Below are 20,224 nucleotides of genomic sequence, written 5' to 3' on the forward strand. Positions count from 1 at the left end.
GTCACTGGGTTGAACATTTCCAGTGCACACACATGTCATCAAGTATAGATCCCTCATAAACACATTTTACACGTCTGATTGATAGCTACAAATTCTGGAAGCCAACTGCTTGTCCTCACTGCTGCCAGAGCTTGTCTCCTCTCCCCCTGCATCAGCCTCCTTGGCCCAAATCTAAAAAGCCAACATTTCCTGTGTCAAGGGTTTGTTCTTGTCAAGTCAATGTCACCCTGATGCAGGCCATCCATCAGATGGTGGTGTCTCTCCAATGAACCAGATGTTGCAAATCTTTTAGTAAAGGTAATTTTTGAGGGCTTATTCCCACCCTGTGCTGGGAAACTATGGCTCTCTAATAGTTCTCTGCACAGCTTTGTGCTGCAGCACATGGATGTGATTCATGAGACTAGATGTGCAACATGAAGCAAGAATCTTGCATATACTTTCAGAGCCTCTGCAATAAGGGCAAGTAACCCCTCTAGTGAGCAGATAATAGAGTGCAGGTCCATGATTGATTTCTCCCAACACAAAGGTAGGCCATCACTGAAAAGAGGGGCCCAGCTCTTTCACCCACTCCTCTACCCTTCCCTGGGACTGCACTTGTGAGGCCACAGAGGGTAGAACCGGGGATTTGATCTAACTCAAAATTAACACTTTGGAAGCGAAAAACGCTTCCAACTGGATAAACTCCTTGTTTTGTTTTACCACGTAACTCCACGAACGAATGTGGCCAGGGTTGGGGGCATGCTTCTTCTGATGGTGGTAAGGACTCACTAAATCAGTCCCAGTTCTTTAGAGCAGATTCAAGCACACACACGCTCTGAAATGTAGACATGTTCTCCTGACCTAGGAAGCAAGGCTTGCAAGCAAAAACTCTTCACCCATTTAACCATCACCAACTATTCACCCACCCAAATTGTTGCTCTTTGACTTGCTAGAAAGGGCTCACATACACCATCAGATCACAGGAGCCAAACAAGTTACCACTCTTCAGCTGAGCCCTAGTAGCAAGCTGCCTAAATGGGTGCTTTTTGCCTGTAGCACACACAAGTTAAAATCCTTCATGTTGACCAACCTCATGTTTTGTTACCTCACTTTCGTAATGCCACTTGAAGCCTATGCCCTCACTCATTTTACTGAGGTAGATCTCACCCAGCTGCCCTCTTGTCCCTTGATTTATCATGTAAATTTATATTGCTGTCTACAAGAGCAGTATCTGATTGCATCTTGATGAGACAGTTCTTTAAAGTTGCTTTCTAATTATAAAAGTAATTTGAAAAAAAAAAACAAACAGAAACAACCTCAGAGAAACGCAGACATTTTATTTACAGCCTGCTGCATCCCAGGAAATCTGCACACAAAGAATCAAATTTGTAAAAGTAACAAAACACATCAAATTAACACATCAGTCACTGAAATGAGAACTAAATCCCAAAGATATAAAAACAAACCAGTTACTTACAGTTTGGCTGTGGTTCTGGAGGGAATTTGAGACGGATAATGGCCAAGATTATGAAAACAACCACAGGCCAGGAAATTAAAATGAACGACCATACCTATAAAACAGCAATGAAAATATATCGGTTACGTTTGTTGTATTGATGTGTCTCAGAGCTTGTCTGGAATGCACAAGTACTACTCTAAATGAGTTATAAGATGCATTGTAAATCACGCCTGTCTTGGTATGCATACTATTAAAACCCAAGTATCATCTATGCAGGAAGAAAAACTACGTAAGATTTCAAGAGCAAATAACAAGCCTGAAAATAACACAAGCCTTCCTGTGTTTCAGTGTGGCTGATAATTACGGGGGATGGCATTTACACAGCTTTGAGGCACTGCTATGTAATAGTAAAAAGCACGCTGAGAAGTAGAAGACTTCCAGATGCACTGATCGCAAGACAAAAGAGCTAAAGTGTGACAGGTTGGTTTCACTTTCAGCAAATGGCACTGCTTAAACAATGGGTTAACATGACTTTGATTTGATGATACCTCAAAATTAAAGTGTTTGCCAAGTGAACTGAGAAGTCTATAGCACTTTTTTTTCCCCAAAAGTTTCACTGTTCTTCACAAACAGTAGTTCAGCCTCACAGTAAGGCTGAAAGAAGGGATTTTCATAGTAGTCATTTACAAGATGTGGAGCTCAAGCACAGTGAAGGAAGGGGTTTATGGAGTTGCATAACCAACTGGAGAAGTCACATTTGAACACCAATCACCAGGATCCCTCATCTGAGCTTCTGACCCAGGCAAACTAACTCCCTAGCACCTTTCCATTTCCAGACTGTATGGATGAGCCGAGCCAAAAGAGATGATGTAAAATTGGCCTAGAATGTTGCAAAAAACACAAACAGTGCTCTTGTCTCTGACATGAGGGTTGACAGTTTCAATGGATGAGAATGAAGAAAATAGTCTGCTAATCATCTACTGTAGTAAACCAATCTAAGGAGGAGGCCCAAAGTCAGTCTTGAAACTACAAGCCTTGGAGCTTTGTAAGCTAGGAAAATGCGATTATTCAAATAACCAACTGCTTTCCAACTAGCTGGCTAGCTTGATACCATGCTTACTAGATTAGAGTTTTCCACCCACCAGTAGTTAAGGTCACAGTGCTCTGTGCTGCAAAATTGCTGTGCTATCTTCATGCCAATTTTTGAAACTGCAAAGATATCTTTCTTCAAACTCATCCCATTTTTCATTGCTGTGTTGCTATTTTTTTCAGATCAGCACATATTACCCAAAACTGCTTTTGCAAAGTAATTCCAAGCCCATAACAGTGCTTTCATTTCCTGTAACACTGTAAAAGCAAACACACAGACAAACAAATCCTGGGGAGCAATTCAGCTTAAAGATGGTTGTTTTACAGCAACTCCATCCCTATCATCCCCGATGAGATCACATAGACATGAAAGCAGCAGCAAGATTCATGCCACAAAATAGGCAACTGACAGACAACAGACCACAAGGCACTTCCCCATACATCCCTTCAGAGAGGGTACTCCTACAATTTCAGCATTCAGCAACATTTTAGCTTAGACAGTACTCTTCCCATCTTTTATATATATGCTGCCAACTTATAACAAGATGCATCATTGAAACTAACATCTTTTATATTTTTTTATATCACATGCTTTCCCTATAATCAGTCCTCAAACACGCTTTTCAACTCTAGATTAATTCATGCGCAAACGGTATTATTAACTTGTCCTCCTTGATTAGTACCACATAGGCTAAAGTAAAATTATGGGGTAACAGCACAGAAACTGATACTAAGTCAGAAGCTGCCTAAAGGAAGGGCAAGAGATCTGTCATATTCTTAGGGCAAGAAATGAATACTGATTGTTTCTACTCAGTGAAATCTTTGTATCTCCCCATTTTGAGCTAAAATAGTGCTTATACTCCCCATTTTTCAGACAGCTCTTCCCTTAGTACCTCTGTCCTTTGACTTAATTTGATTTAATAGTAGCTGGGCACATCAGTTACAACATAACAGCATTCCCACTGTCCCAGGCACTTCTGGTTAACAAAAAGAAGACAACCACCCTGGCCAAACTGCTTGCAGGTGGAACATGTTGACTTGAATGGAGCCATAACCAACCTCAGTTTGGCTCTTGGGACATTAAGCACTGTGATGTAGGTTGCATAATCCTCCAGTTGCTCAATTATTTCACTGCTAAAAGTAGTTTTAATTGCTCAGACCTTACTTAGTATCTCTGGATGCAGGCACATTTTCTCTCCCTCCTGCCTCTGTTTAAACAGTCAAGCTGCCTAGAAGTGACAGATGGAAAGCAATAGAATCACAGAATGCTTTGGGTTGGAAGGGACCTTAAAGATCATCTAGTCCGACCCCCCTGCCATGGGCAGGGACACCTTCCACCAGACCAGGTTGCTCAAAGCCCCATCTAACTTGGCCTTGAACACTTCAAGTGCACAAGAAGTGCAAGAGGCACTGATTTCTCCAGCTCCCCTTGGTACACAGGCCAAACCTTGCTCCCAAGAAGGCTGCCACCTAAACTCATGACCATTCCTTTCTCAGCAGGAGTAACCTGTATTGAGGCACTCCCTGGCCACGGATGCAGAGCTTCAGCTGATTTCAACAAATTGACAGTCAAGCAAGCTCTACCCGTCCCCATGCTGACAGGTAAAGACAGTCTCTCCAGGGGCTCTGCAGAGAGCTCACAGAGGAAAAAGTGTAAAGCAAACGGCAAAAGCAAATGCTTGCCAGCCCTGGAGAGGCTGATAAACAGAGCAGGAAAGCACTCAAGTCTGCAGGGGGGAGGACGGGGGCTGCCTGGTGTCAGACCATTCATTCCGTGACATACCAATGAGCCCGGCGAGGGCAGTCAACACCACTGCAGCAGCAGGAACCGTCTTCCCTCATTATCGAAAACCGAGAAGCACAAAAGAATGCTTCCCTCACAAAACAAGGACCCTAAAAAAATAAGCTTATAAAAGCCTGGTCTGTAGGTGAAGTCAGATTACACAGGTAAAAAAAAAAAACCACAAGCAGGAGGGCAGAGAATTCAGGATGTGTTCGGGAGCAGAGATCTGGGTTTACCTCCTCACACCCTCTCCAGTCTGAGCAAGGTCCCCAATTTGGAGCAAGAGAGGGAAATGAAGGAGGGTTGCAGGGAATTCCTGCCATAAAATAATCAGGAGGGGGCAGATTTTTATTTTAGTTGACATTTCAATTCTATAGAATTATTCCAACTCCACAGGAAACCAGAATTAAAGCAAGTGAGACTGTATGGTGAGAAGTACAGGTAGGGCTTAGGGTAAGCATTTACTCCGGGTACACAAGAGCTGAAAGAAACCCAAGCCGCCTGCTTTCAACAAGGCTGTTACAATTTCTCTTCAGAAATCAGAAATAATGTATTGGGATTCCTCCGCATCTCAGAAAAAGTCTCCTATATCTTGTGCAGCAGTGAAGGATACTCTGAGGTGCACAGCATGTCCACAGCTCCTATGGAGGATCACAAGAAGTCAGATGAACTCAGCACCTCTCTGAATCAGGCTCCAAAACCAAGAGGCAGAACAGGGCAGGCAAGAACAGACCTTGCAGAAGCATGCAGTGATATGAAGCCTCTCACTCAATCCTCGTATCACACCCTCCGCGGCCATTTCTCTTCTGTCAGCATTTTCTGCACCTGCCAAGGTTTCCATTCAACCAAAGCAAGTTTAAAAACCATCAAATTTGGATTACTAACAAGAGGACAGGTTGCAATACAAGTCCACAAACTGCCTCATGCTTCTGCTGAAATTACATTGCAGCTGTATTGAAATCAGACTAGGACAAAATGACCACCCAGGCTTTGCCTGGGCACACAATTCCACCTGAAGAAACATTTGCCTCCCTGCTGCTGCTGCAGTTCAGATTGCTCTCTGGACATGGCTGGAAATGGTTTATCTTTTGGAAAGACAGACCATTTGGGGTGTTTGATTTGTAACACACTGGATTGCATTGGAAATCTGTCCCACCTGCATCTCTCAGAGCTACTTTTTTCTTTGCCCATCCTTTAGAAATGGCTCTATATAAGGGCACGCCCCATCACCCCCAAATCCCAGGGACCTCTTGGAGACTGTATGCCAACCGTGGTGTCTCCTCACACGGCAGCAGACACAGAACTGCAGCCTTAATTCAAGGCTGCCCATGAGTTTGTGCATAGTTTTGTTTGCACAGACCACTGCCCCAAGGGAACAACCGCGGCATCTGTGGTACTCAATCTGGACTCCTGAGCGCTCATGCATGATCTCCAAAGCAAGTACCCAAGCACTTTGGCTTAAAAAAGACCCACCTTCACTTCCATGCCATTCCCTTCCTTCCCTCTACCTGTATCACCAGTAGCCTTCAAAATATTTCTGGTTTAATACTGTGACCTTCCTCTCCTACAGTCCCCCCTTTGCTCCTCAGCTCCTGTGATTGCCAGGTTCCCTCTCCTCTACTACTTTGTTTTCACACTCACCGGCTGCCTCTTGACACTCAGCCAGTTCTTCCACAGCAGGATCCTCAAGTGCTGAGAGAGCGCAGCCATCCTTGGCTGACCCAACCAAAAGTGAACGGGCTGTATATTCTTCCTGCCCAGGCTTAGGAGGCAAAAGCGGAGGCTCTAACCCAAATGGGCATCCAGTGTCCAATATCCAAGCCTCTGCCTATTCCCCACAGCATAGCTCTGAAGCAGCTACTTCATCCACTTGTGGCTGCTGTACTCCCAGTAACTGTAGCTCTTGTCCTCACAGCAATAGCTCCTAGCAAATTCAACAGGTTATTCTTCTCCAGGCAGGCAGACGCAGCAGCCTGCCTCCACTTGTGTTAATTACAATCTGCAGCCTCTCCTGGCTGCTCCAGCCCTAACCGATAAAATGGATAGCATTCCAAAAAGATGCTTCTGCTTAAACAAAAGGTGATGCATTCCTCCTCCTCCTCCCCATGATGAAACTACCTGTCTGCCCACACACCGCTTCTGCTGGAGAGGTGTCATCAACAGCAAAGAGTTAGGCCACTTGCCAGGCCAGCCTGACTTCCCTGAGTTCACAGGGAATGGCTGGGAAGAAGAAAGTATCCACAGCATGCATTTTCCTGGCATTGTTGATTCAGAATCAGGTTTTTTTAATACTTTAATGTCTCAATTAAACCTACCCATGAAGGGAAATTAAACGAAGGAGTTAAAAAATATATATAAATGAAAATCCCAGGGACTGATCTAATTGCTCAGCTTCCTGCATCTTCCCTTCAGGAGATCAGTCCTGGGGTTCTCACTGATTGAATTCAATATAACACATCAAATCCACTGGGAAAGGGATTGCAGGATCAGACACCACAAAAATTTCAGAACACTAGTGTGGCTTGAACACAGTTATTATTCAACTGATCATTGAATTTTTCAAGCTAGTGATGAGATAGCTAAAAAACACAGCTAGAGATGAAAGGAGAGAGTAAACCACAGGTACAGAGGGAAGTAATGACAGCAGAGGGGACAGCTCATTGCACCAAGGACTATAGCAAATCTGAAATTCAGACTTGTTTGATGAACTCTGATCATCCAGCAGAGCTCTGGTCCTCCTCAGGAGAGGGGCATGTACACTCAAGTGTCCCATTTGGTAACGGTGAGATCATTCTCACACTACCCAGGTGAGCCACGGAAGACTTCACCGCTCTCAGCATATTTCATAAAATAGATCAAAAAAAAGATTATCATACATGGCATTTCTTCCAGCCACAAACTCACTTTGTGCCTCAAAAATTAAAAACATCTTGAATCAGTTGCTGCCAAACTTCACCCAGGGACAAAAGTGGAGGGTAGCAGCCCTGCCATTCAGAATGATCCTGGAGTAGAGGGTTTTGATCTAAGGGCTGCTAAAAGCACTGAATGAGAGTATGGGAGAGTGAGAGATGTGGCACTCAGTAAAGCGAAACAGCTTCTCTGGATCGGCTAGGAAATACTTCAAAGGTGGGAATAGCAACAGAGATGGAGCAGTCCCTGCCCCTTATACCTTCAGTCTAAATAGACTGGACATTCCAACAGTGGGAGTGGAGCTGAAGCCAAAATCAGCCTAAAAGACTTCCCTGGTATAGTTTTCATAGTGATGGCAAGAAACCCAAACATCTAATCTCCCAGCTCTACTTTTTTTTCTACTAAACATCCTTAGGAGTGAGAGATATCTCATTTGGGTTTGTGAGTGGAGAACAAGCACTGCTCCTCAGGACATTGTTCTAGTTCAGCTCATGTAAGAGGCACAGCTGGATTCATTGCTTTTGGTCCAAACATCATTTGCAAACTTGATTCACTTCCTCTCTGGAGCTGCAAAAAGAAATCCAAATATAGATAATTCTGCTCTGAGGGGGTAAGAGAGAAGAAATTTATAATTTCACCATTCACTGCTTTGCCAAGGTCTTTTAAGGCAAATATCTGATTGCTTCTTTTTGGTATTCAGTCAAACAACTGTTTCCAAAGAACACTTATTTGGATAATAATTTTCCCAAGCAAATGCACATCCTTACTTCCTTTCTGAATGGAGTCAACAAACATTCCCCTTGGGAAGTACCCAAAGGGTAATTTGTTCCAGTTCATCACTGTAAAACCAGAATAACTCAACGTCAGTTGGCTCTCAGAGCACCTGCACTCAAGTCCCCAAACACCATACAGTTCCAGTTCAAGAACAAGATGAAAACTTTATTATACCTTTTTGCATTTTAATTCCTTTACTTAACAATTCCTGCAGACGGCACAGGACGCTGTGCAACTACATGGCTACGCCTGGACAAAGTGACCAGAGCAGGCAAATGTCCCAGTGACAATGCAAACATGCATATAAGCAGAAGGGGGGGAGGAAGGAAAGGCCAAACTCTTCCTTCTCCCAATAAATCCTTAGTTGGTTTATTCCTCTGAAGAACTAGGGCTTTTGTTGGCTGAAGGGCAAATTGTTGGTTCAGATCACAGGGAAGAAAAGCAGAATCTGCTTTTGTGACCGTGAAGCTGAGGAAACCCTCAGGGGAGCTCTGAACTGTGGTTTCATTCAATGCAGCTCTTTAGAGACATGTACTGCAGCAGCAGTTGTAGCTCACGAAAACTCCAAGCAGGGGCTGTAGCCTCCAGGGGGAAAAAAACTCTTCCCAAGAACTCACAAACCAAGACTTTTCCTTGGGACGTTCACGCAGAGGAGTTTTTACTTCAGCAAAAACAAATGCACTCATGCTCTCCAGGTGTGCCAAGTTACCCCTATGAGAAATGAAAACTTGGGGAAGTGATGCACGACAGAACTGGTAAGAGACAAGAATAAAGTCCATGAGTGAATGATCTGCAAGAGTGCTGGAAACATGCTTCCAGGAGGATGTGCCCTTACGGGTCCTGCTGTATCAGGGCCAGCAGCTGTGCGTACCACAGGCAGCAGCACTGTGCCATGCAAGGGAGGGATTCATGAATAGAGAAAACTGTCCTGTGGTACAGCTGCTGCATAGGGCCATACGGGGGGGTGGGGTGGGGGGGACTATTTCCAGATCTGACACACTGGGAGGATGAGAAGAAATGGACAGGCTTATAGTCAATGTTTCACTAGCTGCTTGGTCAAAACAACAGGTCCACACACCAGAAAGCTAACAGCACCAAATGCAAACAGCTGTCTGCTCATTAACACTCCTGGCTCAGCTTTTAAACACAAAGGTAGCGGGAGCAAATCTGACAGGGCAGAATATTTACCCCCTTGAAGTCAGTGCCAGACAAGAAATTAAAAAAAAACCCTATTCTGCTGGCTACCAGGAAAAAACCCAAACCAAAACACTAATCTTGCAGTGACTGTGCATGCTACAACTAATCCACAGCAGAGACTTCTAGAGGCACAAGGGGGAACCGTGGTTAGGCGCCCTCAGGGGCCCAGAGAAGGAGAGATCACACCAGCAGTGAGTGAAGAAGCATAACCGGATTAACTACCACGCCAGAGAAATACGCACAAAGCAGAACGAACTGAAAGAGATCTGCAAGGGGAGCGATGGGGTAATGCCATGACTCATGAAGAGGCAGAACTCTGAAGTTGGTACTTACCTCTTACAGAGTTTTCAGTGCCTTTAGTTACTGAACTCGGAGCAGGTGCAAGTCCAGACTGTGCAACAGATGGGTTTTCCTCCCAACTTGCATAAGATAACATTGACCAAATGTTTGACACGCTCTCCTTAGAGATCTCAGAGGTGCTATGCATAGCCTTTAGCTGTGATCTCTTACCCACAAACCGAGACAGGCCAAGGACTGCTGAGTGAGCAGCCTTCAGCCCCAGACTCCTATCTGCAAGCTGTAGGGCACTCGCAGACCAGAGCTGAGCAGACCTATCTGCTTAAAGGTAAGTGCACACTTGCATGTCCTGTTAGATGGCACTTTGCTAAGGTCACATGCACTAGCAAGGTGCTACGAAATACAAGTGCCACCATTTTCTACCAAAACAGAGAGTCAGGAGCTGAACAGAGCAAGAAAAGCCTTCATGCAACAGAAGCAATCGATTTTCAGCTCAAAGCCCTTGGCTGCTCATTCTCATGGAGGAGCCCTCTATCAAAGGACTGGCCTTCAAACAAAGCCCAAATTTCAGGATGCTCTGAAACCAGAAGGAGTAGGAATCAAAAGAACATCACATGCCCTTGCAGCACCAAGGAAGGTAAAAGTTAAAAGTCTACAGTCAATTTAAAACACTGGCTTCCTCACAGGTAGAGAAGCAGTTGCCTGAGTTCTTGACAGCATTAGGCAACCAGTGCACAGTGCTGGATGATGCTGAAAGGGCGTTAAGACTCTTGTGCTAACCAGAAAAACCATTTGCTAAATGACAAAAAAAGGCTTTTGCTGAGCAGCCCACAGCATTCCCCAGTGAGAGACTGCATATAATCTCTTGGTAGCTCCAAATTCCTTCCAAAGGCATGGCAGGAGCCTAGAAATGTAAATTCCACCACATTTCCTGGGTGCCTAATTTCAGGCACCTGAATGAGACATGGTTTTTAAAGAAACGCTCACTCAGCCTTTTTGAAAAAAATCAGTCCTCAGAAAAACTAAAAAGAGCAGCAATATTTTTAGCCACTATGGAAACTCCAGGTGACGTGGCATCACCACAGTACCACTCTGCCACCAGCAAAGACATTTCCACAATTTATTGGTGATTTTTTTCCCCCATTAAAATGCATTTGCAGAACAGCCCCTCCTGGAAGCAGTTTTCCCTCCAGTGGTCCAGAGTCATCAAGTAGCTTGGAAAGACAAGGATGGTGTCACACAGGGCCCACTCCAAAGAGTTCAAGGAGAACTGTGCAGCTGATTCTTGGCTCAAAGCCCTTGGATATTAACTGCTTATTTCTACAGAGCAGCCATTTCCAGGAACAAGCCCCCAAACCAAGTTGGGGGATACAAGTTTTGCGATACTCTGATATCAGCAGTTAAGCACCAAAATCAAAATATCTGAGCTTCCTGCAAGTGAATTAGAGGCACCACAGGCTGAAAGCATTTGGGACAGGATTTTCAGAAGAGCTCATCATTGAGTTTTTTCTTCTTATGTCAACAACATTCTGTAGGGGCAGATTCAGGAAAGGGTAAGGAAATGCAACTTTTGGCTTTAAAGCCATGATGCCTCTTTCAGAGGTGCAGTGTTACCAGCCAGCCCATCACCCTACTCATTTGCTCCTAAGGTCACCTTCATCTGCATCTGGTGCTAGCAAACCTACAGGTCCATGAATCATTTCCTACCACGCCCAGCAGCTGAGGGCTTTATTTGTGAGGCTCCCACACGCACACCTACCTTGGTATAGGCTGCTCGCAGGCTTCATGCTGCCCCTTTTCCATCAGTTACAAACTCCTGTGATAACATTCACACACAATGCTGAATCAGGATTAAAAGCCAGTCAGAAAAAGAGTTATGGGCACAAGTAATGGGCAATGAAAGCAGCTGCTACTGATAGATCCTGGCAGCCACCATAACCCCAATTTAGTCTCTCCCTGGTACAGTAAAAGTTCACCAGCATAGCCACACACCCCTTCTATTTCACTCTCTTGCTTATCAAATATGCCCAGCAACGTATAGTTCTTCAGAGTACGTACTCAAGCCCACTAATTTGGGGTCTATGATGCTCAGTTATGTGTAGTGCCTCCTTAATTAAAACCCTTTCTCAAAATCCTTATTCTTGGGGCCAGGGTCCACGTTTCAACCTACACAAGCCCACTGAATCCCAAGGCTTGCAAGTGGGTATTATCTGACGCCACAACTGACATGCCTTGTTTCAATGCAAACTTTGCTCAAGAACCTTGCTTTGTAAGAGCAAGCGGATGCTATCATTGCAAGTTTCATTAGTATGTTCTTTAACCCTTCCTCCAGACTGTTAACAATGTTAAGACCAGATCTAATGCCAAGGCTTGCAACAGGACATTAGACAGCCACCAGCATCCAAATCCTCTGACATTTCTCATTTATCATTCTTTTTGTGCATTCAGCTAGTTTCCAATCTGCGTGGCAGTGCTCAAGTCCTGTCATTGTGAACCTGGACAGCTGACAGATGGACTAATTAGAGATCACATTATTTATGTCAAGACTGATAACAAAGGTCAAACTGTGAAAAACGGATCTGACTTTGCAAAGAACAATGGGTATTTCCAAGGCTGGGGACAACCATGCTCCCCAAATGAAAGTGTCAGCAAATTTGCCTAAAAACTCCAACAAACCAGCTTCCCAATTAAAAGGCCTAAAGACAGACTGCAAGAATAAGGAAGCAGCAGAGGCAAGATGCACTTGTGAGAACAGCTGTATGGTGAGTGTGCTGTTCTGTATGCAGTGGAAACATACATTTCCTGAAAGGTTAAAATCATATTAAGTTAAAAATTAACTATAGTCATCTGCACACGATGGGAAGATAAACCCTCAGTCATCCAGATTTAGAAGTTTTTTTCTTTGTTCCATAACAAACACAAGATTGGCTTCACAGCTGATTGACTTGAAAAAGTAGAAATAAATAACACCAAGAGTATATATCCTGATAGATCTCTATATATCCATATATCCTGATAGATACTGCAACACAGAACATGAAGCCAGTATCAACAGAGCAGTGATCACCAGCACTAAAAAAGAACGCTCATCTTGCTTCTCCCATATAAAAATAGGACCAGCTAGGAAGTGTGCTTACATAGGGACAGACACCCTTCTACTGAGCCTGAAATAGTGAGCTGGAAGACCCAAATACATGTCTGGGTTGAGTATAGACGAGTGCAGATGACTAAACAGCTGTCTCACTTGCAGAACACGGGTCAAGGTGTTCTTAGGAAGGTATTTAACTGTCTTGACTGCATAAGGTGAAAAAAGAGCTTGTTATTTCAGATTGAAGGACATCACTGAAAAATAAGTCCAGTGAAACCCCACCAAAACAGAAGTAAAGCAAAAGTTCAACTTGTACAGGGGGCACCACTTGATTTTATGGAGCTATTCGAAAGGCTCCAAAAGCCTGCTCACTGTTACAAAGATAACCAAAGCAAAGCTTTGTTTAGCTCCAAATAATATAGAGTGTTTGGATATACAAGGCTGACTGTATCTGATATCAAATAATAAAAAGTCCTTGGCCAAGCACATACATTGATGACAGACCATTTCAGAGCCCCAAGCAGCTTCAGCAAAAGCCCATGAAACGTGGTTGACGGATGCTGAAGACCACAGAAGCCTAGCAAAATGGAATACATCACTAAGCTGCTGAGATAAGAGAAATTAAAAGTAGCAAAAGATTAGGAAAAACCATAAACTAAGGTAATTACAGGATAATACAACATCTACTTAGTTTTTTCCCCCATAGCTGGGGCATGCACACATGCTACTTCTCGCATCGCTTTTCTGTTACCTATACAAACACAGGATTCTGAGTCCAGGCACTTCACATATTCTTTTTCTTCTACCTGGTTGCACATTTCTATGAAATTTTTATTTCTATCTACATGTCTGATCATTTCTGTGGGATTTATCCACCAGCATAGCCTGGTTGAACTCAACCAACAGGTTGGAAACTATGGGGAAGGATAGACAAACAACCCCATAGACTCAATTTCTAGAAGCAAACAACAATCTAAGAGAGTACTCTAAGGACAGGGAGTCACTACACCCCTATTTAATAGGTTTCTAGGGTGTCTATCCACCACCAAGCCACCTGGTTGTTACTACAAAATCAGCTAATTAAAACCACACCCTGAGATCTAAACGAGTATAAGGAGTGCTGATGAGTAATGGCAAGTTACACAAGGCCTGTCAGCCTCCTATAGCTAGGAACTTGCTTGCTATAGAAGAAAAATACATGTTGTAATAATCTCAGACAAGCCCTATGGTGATGGAGGAGCATAGACAGAAGCAGAGAAGGCTTGCTTAGCTACAGATGGTTTTTGAAAGCTCCTTAATTTATAGCAAAGGAAAAGTTAAAGAACACTTTCCCCTCTTCAGGTTATTGATAAAAGATGTCCCAAAAGAGGGTTTGATTCTCTGACTCATACAATGGAAACAGGCAATCTTCATCAAATGGGTGAGGGAGGGTAGCTCAACCTGAGGCTCAGCAATCAGCCTGGGAGAGAGCACTCACTCCTCCTTTCCCTAATGACTATCACCCCGGCACCCTTCCTGAGAGAAAACAGTCTTGTCCTTCATGAAGGCTTCTGATCTGATTCACAGAGCTGAAGGCAGTGCAGTCCACATGAGAAGGGCTTATTATAAGGCATGCTCTGTGTTTATGGCCCGTATTTCAAAATCTGTATATGCCTGAGCACAAGACATGCAGTGTGCACCTTGGAGAGCTGAGGAGCAAGTGTGGTACACGTGCTGGGGAAGACACGTGGGAGCTGCTGTAAGATGTGCTGCTGTGTACCTGGGCCTCAGCTGCAGACCCAGGGTTTGCAATTACCCAGCTGCCTGCCACCAGTATGCCCTCACTAGTGGTTGCATGATGTCCTCTTACCTTGGGAGTTGTCCTTGATACACACGGAGCTCTTTAGCTATGATATGCCCTTCCTTGGATGTCCAAACAGGCAAGACCCCACTCGAGATTTATACCTCCGAGAGTAGTCACTGCTGCACTTATCTAACAGCATGCTGCAGTTTCATTTTTCAAACAGAAATGACAGCAAGACAAAGTCTAGAGTTGATATTGTGACTTTGGCATCACATGGGAGCTTCCTGGGGTACGGAACAGAAAAAGAGGAGAGGTTAAATTCAAATACTGTTGGATGGACTTACACTAAGGGCACAGCAAGTCCAGCACCTTCTGGATAGCCACGGATATCAATCACACCCAAACCAAGCCATGCTTTGTGGGCATACAGCGATCCACCATGCAGGACCTCCTCAGCAGGTCAGACAGGTCCTAGTTGTACTGGTCCTACTATACATGCACTGCAAAGCTGAAAAGCAAGTTGTCTAGAGCCATTAGTCCAGGACCTCTGATGTCTGGCAGGCCTGATCAATTCCCCGTGACTGTTAGGAAGGTTGTTTGGTGACTATATTCTGGGCTCCTTGGTCCAAAGTCCAAGATATCCCAACTGACTTGCTGGGTTTTGCAGCTACCAAGTTGCAGAACTGGCCAGAATTCTAGTCACCTCCAGTCTGGATGTCTGGAAATTTCAAACAAATGACCTTGTTTGTTGCTTCTTGTTTTTTTTTTCCCTTGCCCAAATGAAATTTCTGTCAGGAAAAAATTTTAAATTACCAAAAAACCCCAAATCCTAGATGTGTGTCCTTTTGGATGCCATTACAACTACCACAATAAGAAATACATTCTGTAAGAAATTTATAGCCACAAAATGCAGGTGGAGCACTGATAGGAGAGGAGCACAGGACAGATACTGTGCCTGGGTATGAAGATGAACACCTTTCGTCAGGAAGTGTCTACAAAGGGCCCTGAAGAAGTTTATTATTTACGGATAGTATCATTATTTAGAGTCCAAAGGTCTGCTCTTTTTCTTCAGCTTGTTTCAACAGACATCAAAGGAGGATTCATCAGTGTCTTCCTCTTCATTGCCAGAAGGTAGTAGTAATAATAGTAATTGGGGCCCTTTACAGTCAAAATGCTTATAAAAACCATTCTCTAATTACTTAATAATGAGACATTTGATGATCCACTGGAAGCAACATCCATTGCCTCCAAGAAAGCAGAAGTAGCATCAGATGTCTGCTTGAGGAAAAAACACCATGAAACAGTGCAGTCTCTGTGGATGCTATCCATGTAACCCCTTGAAAGGAGCTAGCTGAAGCCTTGTTTTCCAAAACTAGTTTCAAGATAGATCATAATATACATACATATATACCTGTGTCTCACTAGAAATTGGTGAACAAGCCTCAGTTTGTGCCATTCTGATAATTCAAAGACAGCAGTAAGGATCTCTGAGGGCAAACGGGATTATGATATTTATCTTGGATATAACGTCTTCCTAGAAGTTAAACCAGAGGATAAAGGTGGAGATAATATCCAGTGACATTCAGACAACACAGCAAGGCATTAACCTTCTCACCAGCGCAGTCTGTTTAACATGTATGAAGAAACCTAGAGGGTGCAAATAACACATCACGTAATAGCAGAAATCATTGAACAACAGATCAACCATCTCACATAGGAAAAATTTCTCCTTTCAGCACAAGAACAGCAATATTGAAGAGTCTGTGATATCTAGACACTGGCTTGCATGACTACTCCAGCTATTATACAACCAACATTTTGTCTCCTGCATTTACATGGAGTTAGGCACAGATTAATTTGGAAAAAGGCTACACTAGCAATGGAATTAAATATCGCAAGCAATTCTGAGCTGCATGACTACTTTCACATTGCTTTGAGGACAAAGGTTGCCCAAGAATGCATCATTTTGAGACAGGCAAATGCCTTGGGGCTCCATCAGTGTAAACCACTGTGTTCCTACATCACTGGTATTTACAGAGGCTCACTCGGTCCCATATATTTACACCACTTCGATGCAATTTCTTACAAGTGGTCCAAATGGATGGGTTTTGACAGTGAAATGTCTTAAATTTCATGGAAAAGTTGATGAAAATCTTAATTAAGAAAAAAATCCTTATCAAACATTGGTTAAATAATGTTTTTGGGAAGGGAGATAGATTTTGACAAAAAACTCTGGTGCATATGAGCAGGTGGAATAACGCCCACACATGCGCACAGTCTGGGGTGAGAGCATAGGTGGTTTCAGCAGCACCTTTCCTTGAATATTGAAGAGTTCCTATAATTCCCTTAATTTTTAAAGGCACACATAGCTGTGGCTGTAATGCTTAGAGTTAAGTATGTTCAGCCCCCTGAAAATTAGGCAATCTGGGGGCCTCTGCCTTCTCTTGGTAGTAGAGTAGCTTAGTAACCCTACATTCAGGTGCTTTCTCATGGCAGAGGGCTTCATAGACTGTTTCTGTGCATGCAGCCAACTTAGGTGCACTGAGTCACTCTCCTATCACCCTCCTCCCTCCTGCTGAAGAAAGCCCCAAGCTGGGACTCCCACCATGGTGTGGGTAGCTCAACCATGATCAATAACACAGATGTGACCTCTCCTTCAGCTCTGAGCTGAGCAGGAACAATGCCAATGCAGCCGTGGTGAGAGGCATGGTGTATCAGCCAACTGCAGACACATTTCCACAGCTGAGGTTTTCCTTGGAGGACAGGGCAAACTCACATCTGCCTGCAAAATCCCCCAAAAAAACCCATCTTAAAATTTATAGCCCTTAAATAACCCAAAGCCCCATTTCTACAGTCATTTATACACATGCTTAACTCCACAGACAACTTTAACGTGGAACAGCTACCCACATATGGGAAGAAAAGCCTGTGATGGCATCCTTGCAGGACTAGGGCTCCAAATGGTGGGAGCCAGAGGCCTCTCCTTGATAGCAGGAAGGCACTTTGCATGCTGAGGATGCAATGCAAAGCACCACAGAAGTCAAACCTTAATATAAACATTAGTTAGAACTATTTCATTATTCAAATCTCAGGAAAGCTGTGGGGTCAGGCACCTTCTCCTTTTTTACATGAGAAAATGTGAAAACCCCGCATTGCCTTCTTCCTTTGCCCTGGACTGGAAGTTGGGGACTCTGCTGCATACATTGGCTTTGAGCCTTTTTTTTTTTTTTTCTCATTTTTGGGACACACAACAAGCATTGCTTGCAGTTATTCTTTTTTCCACAGACAATAATCAACAGCTATAAAACCAATTCCAAACACAACCTGGATCAAGTTTCAAAAAGCCCTCATGTTCTCTGTGTGCGTGTGTGTGTGCGCACAGCTTAATTTACTGCGTCTACAGAACTGCATTTGTAGGACTACATTTAATTTCTTCTTTTTTAATCTCCAAGGCAGTTATCTATGACAGTGAGCGTGTCACAGGACAACATCACTTGCAGCGATTGCACAAATCAGCCGCCAGCCTCTTGACTTAACAAGCTACACGACCCAGTGATCTTTGGCATGACACTCCTTGCGTTTTATTGCTGGCTTGCAAGATCTGGTTTGAGTCTCTTTCAGTAGCAGAGGTCTTTATTGCTAAATAGCCCTGGCTGTTGAGCAATCTGTGAATTTAATGTACTTGTACTGGAACGCCTGCTTGGAAGGTAGTGGAAATTCAGCTTAAAACTGCAAACAGCTCTCTTTTTTTTGCTCTTTTTCATTCCGTCCTCGAGTTTCCCTTTTGCTGTTCGTAAACTACTTCCTGAGCTGTTTCCTGTGCTGTTGTAGCTCTTTATGAAGCAGGCTATTACCTCAGTCCTGCTCAGGCACATGAAAGAGCTGATCTAGAGGAGGGAGGAGCAGTGGCAAGGCTCATATAAGCAGCATCCTACTTGTGCTGCTTTGACAAGCCATGAAATAGTCCCATTCTTCCTGGCCATTTTATTAATACTCAAAATCCATCCACAGAACAAAGCGTGGCTGGTAATATTTCAGCTGTCTGTTTGGCAAGATGCATGTTGGGAGGACATGGAAGAATCTTATGAACAAGAGCACCAAAGCCCATGTGGGACTGTTTCATACCTGGAAGAGGTCAAGGAAGGTTTCTGGGGGCCAGGCTTTGGAGACGGAATAGAAATCATGCTTTTGAACATTCTGCATCAAAGCTCTCTTGAGTGTACCACTGTTGCCTCTGGTACTTTTTGCTAGGAAACAAAAAGCTTCTGTGACAGCTACCAGCAGTTACAAGAATGGAGCTATATTACTACTGGGGAAAAAGTTCTAAGCTCATAAATGTGTATCTGAATTTTTAAATAAGTCTGTTGACACATTTCACAGAGCTTTTCAGCAAGCACTCTACACTTCCAGCAGGAGTACCGACAGTTTACTGGGAGCAAATCCTGTGTTTTATTCTGAAAGAACATCTGTGGTTTGGTGCTCTCGGGTATTTAATTTTTTTCCCTAATGTTCCTGGTGCTGGGATCTGTGGTATAAGTAAGAGAACCACCTTTCCTTAAAGCAAAAATCCATTTTCAGCCCTCACAACTGAAAAGAAATGCTGGAAAACATAAACTCTAAAAAGACATGGACATCAGGAAGACCACATAATGCAAAGATGTCATAATTTTTTAATGGTTTGGGGTAGTGAAACTGAACTTGTGGTTGTCCCTCTGCCCGTTGCACATGAGAAATTTCATTCTAAGTTATGCTCCCATGATCAGTAAAGAGAAGCACACTAAGTAGCTATCTATCCATTTAACACTCCAAATTTGACCACCAAATATTGTAATAAGCTGCTCTCGAACCAGTTACAGATTCAGTATTATTTGCAGAAATAATAACAACCAGCAATTTGGCATCCTCTGAGGAAAGTGTTATTTTCTAATGGGCTGTTCACGGTGACCCCAAATAGACAAATTAACCTAATAAGGTTTTCATTATGTATCATTTACCAGCTTGTGCAAGGGTCAGTCCAGAATGCAAGACCACACCTGACCTTTTAAGACACACTTTTCTAAAACAGCCACTTTCTATAAGGCTACGTTGTAAAGCAGCTTAGCTTTTATCCTGGTGGCTGATCAAAACACCCCTCCTCCCCTCTAGCACTGAGCGCCCTGCTCTGTGAATGCTCCACAACTCTTATCACACCTCTTAAGTCCTGTTCCTGGGACAAAGAGCAGAAGGAGCATTGTATCTTCTGGGGCCCCTTGGAACATCTCTATTGCAGGTGCAGGCTATCAGAAAAGAAAAATAAATTTAAAAAAGGACAAAAAAGGACATCAAGCACAGGAGCAGCAGCCTACTGTTGCAAGGTGATGACAGAACATGGTTAGCCCTGGCAGGTCAGGGTCAATGTCCCATCCATTATCGAGGCGAATCTGCCCTACCTCAAAGCCCACGGATCGATGTGAAAACAAGACAGACATTCCCCAGGTCAGTGCCCTGAATTTCATAGACTGATGCAAACAACAGTAGCTGTTAAAATGTCACTACCTGTCCTGCCCCTGCATCCCCAGTTACCATCCCTAGCAGGGAACAGCAGGAGCAACTGTGCCTCGGTGCCAGCACTGCAGCATACCCACGGCACCCACCTCTGCTGGAAGCCCATGTACACTAGCCAGCCTGCAAATTAGGAGCTGGGGACACTGAGATGTGTTCCCTGCTGCAAGGCAAGTCACTCTTGGTGGCTGGTCTTGTCAGCAGCTGGGGCTCCTGCAGTCTGACCTGCTGTGGCTTCTGTGGTGTAGTTAGTTAGGTGCACTTAGTTCAAGTTTTAGCCATATGCCCCTCAAGACCATTAAAGCTAATCTCAACAGGCAAAAG

The 20,224-nt window shown here is 43.8% G+C and overlaps 1 protein-coding gene across 2 annotated transcripts in view; it reads right to left on the reverse strand.

Annotated features, from left to right (window-relative positions):
• ABCA12 (ATP binding cassette subfamily A member 12) overlaps nt 1–6,020 on the reverse strand; it is an 87,131-nt gene extending 81,111 nt beyond the window's left edge. For both annotated transcript variants that reach the window (XM_086466161.1, XM_086466160.1), the window contains exons 1-2: nt 5,952–6,020; nt 1,457–1,550 (exon numbers count right to left, since the gene is read on the reverse strand). In XM_086466161.1, the coding sequence (XP_086322287.1) occupies nt 1,457–1,550; nt 5,952–6,020 (163 nt within the window). The remainder of the gene's footprint in view (nt 1–1,456; nt 1,551–5,951) is intronic.
• Nucleotides 6,021–20,224: the final 14,204 nt, after the last annotated feature.

This window comes from Leptosomus discolor, chromosome 5 (assembly GCF_034619465.1).
Source record: "Leptosomus discolor isolate bLepDis1 chromosome 5, bLepDis1.hap2, whole genome shotgun sequence".
In the NCBI taxonomy this organism is placed as follows: Eukaryota; Metazoa; Chordata; class Aves; order Leptosomiformes; family Leptosomidae; genus Leptosomus; species Leptosomus discolor.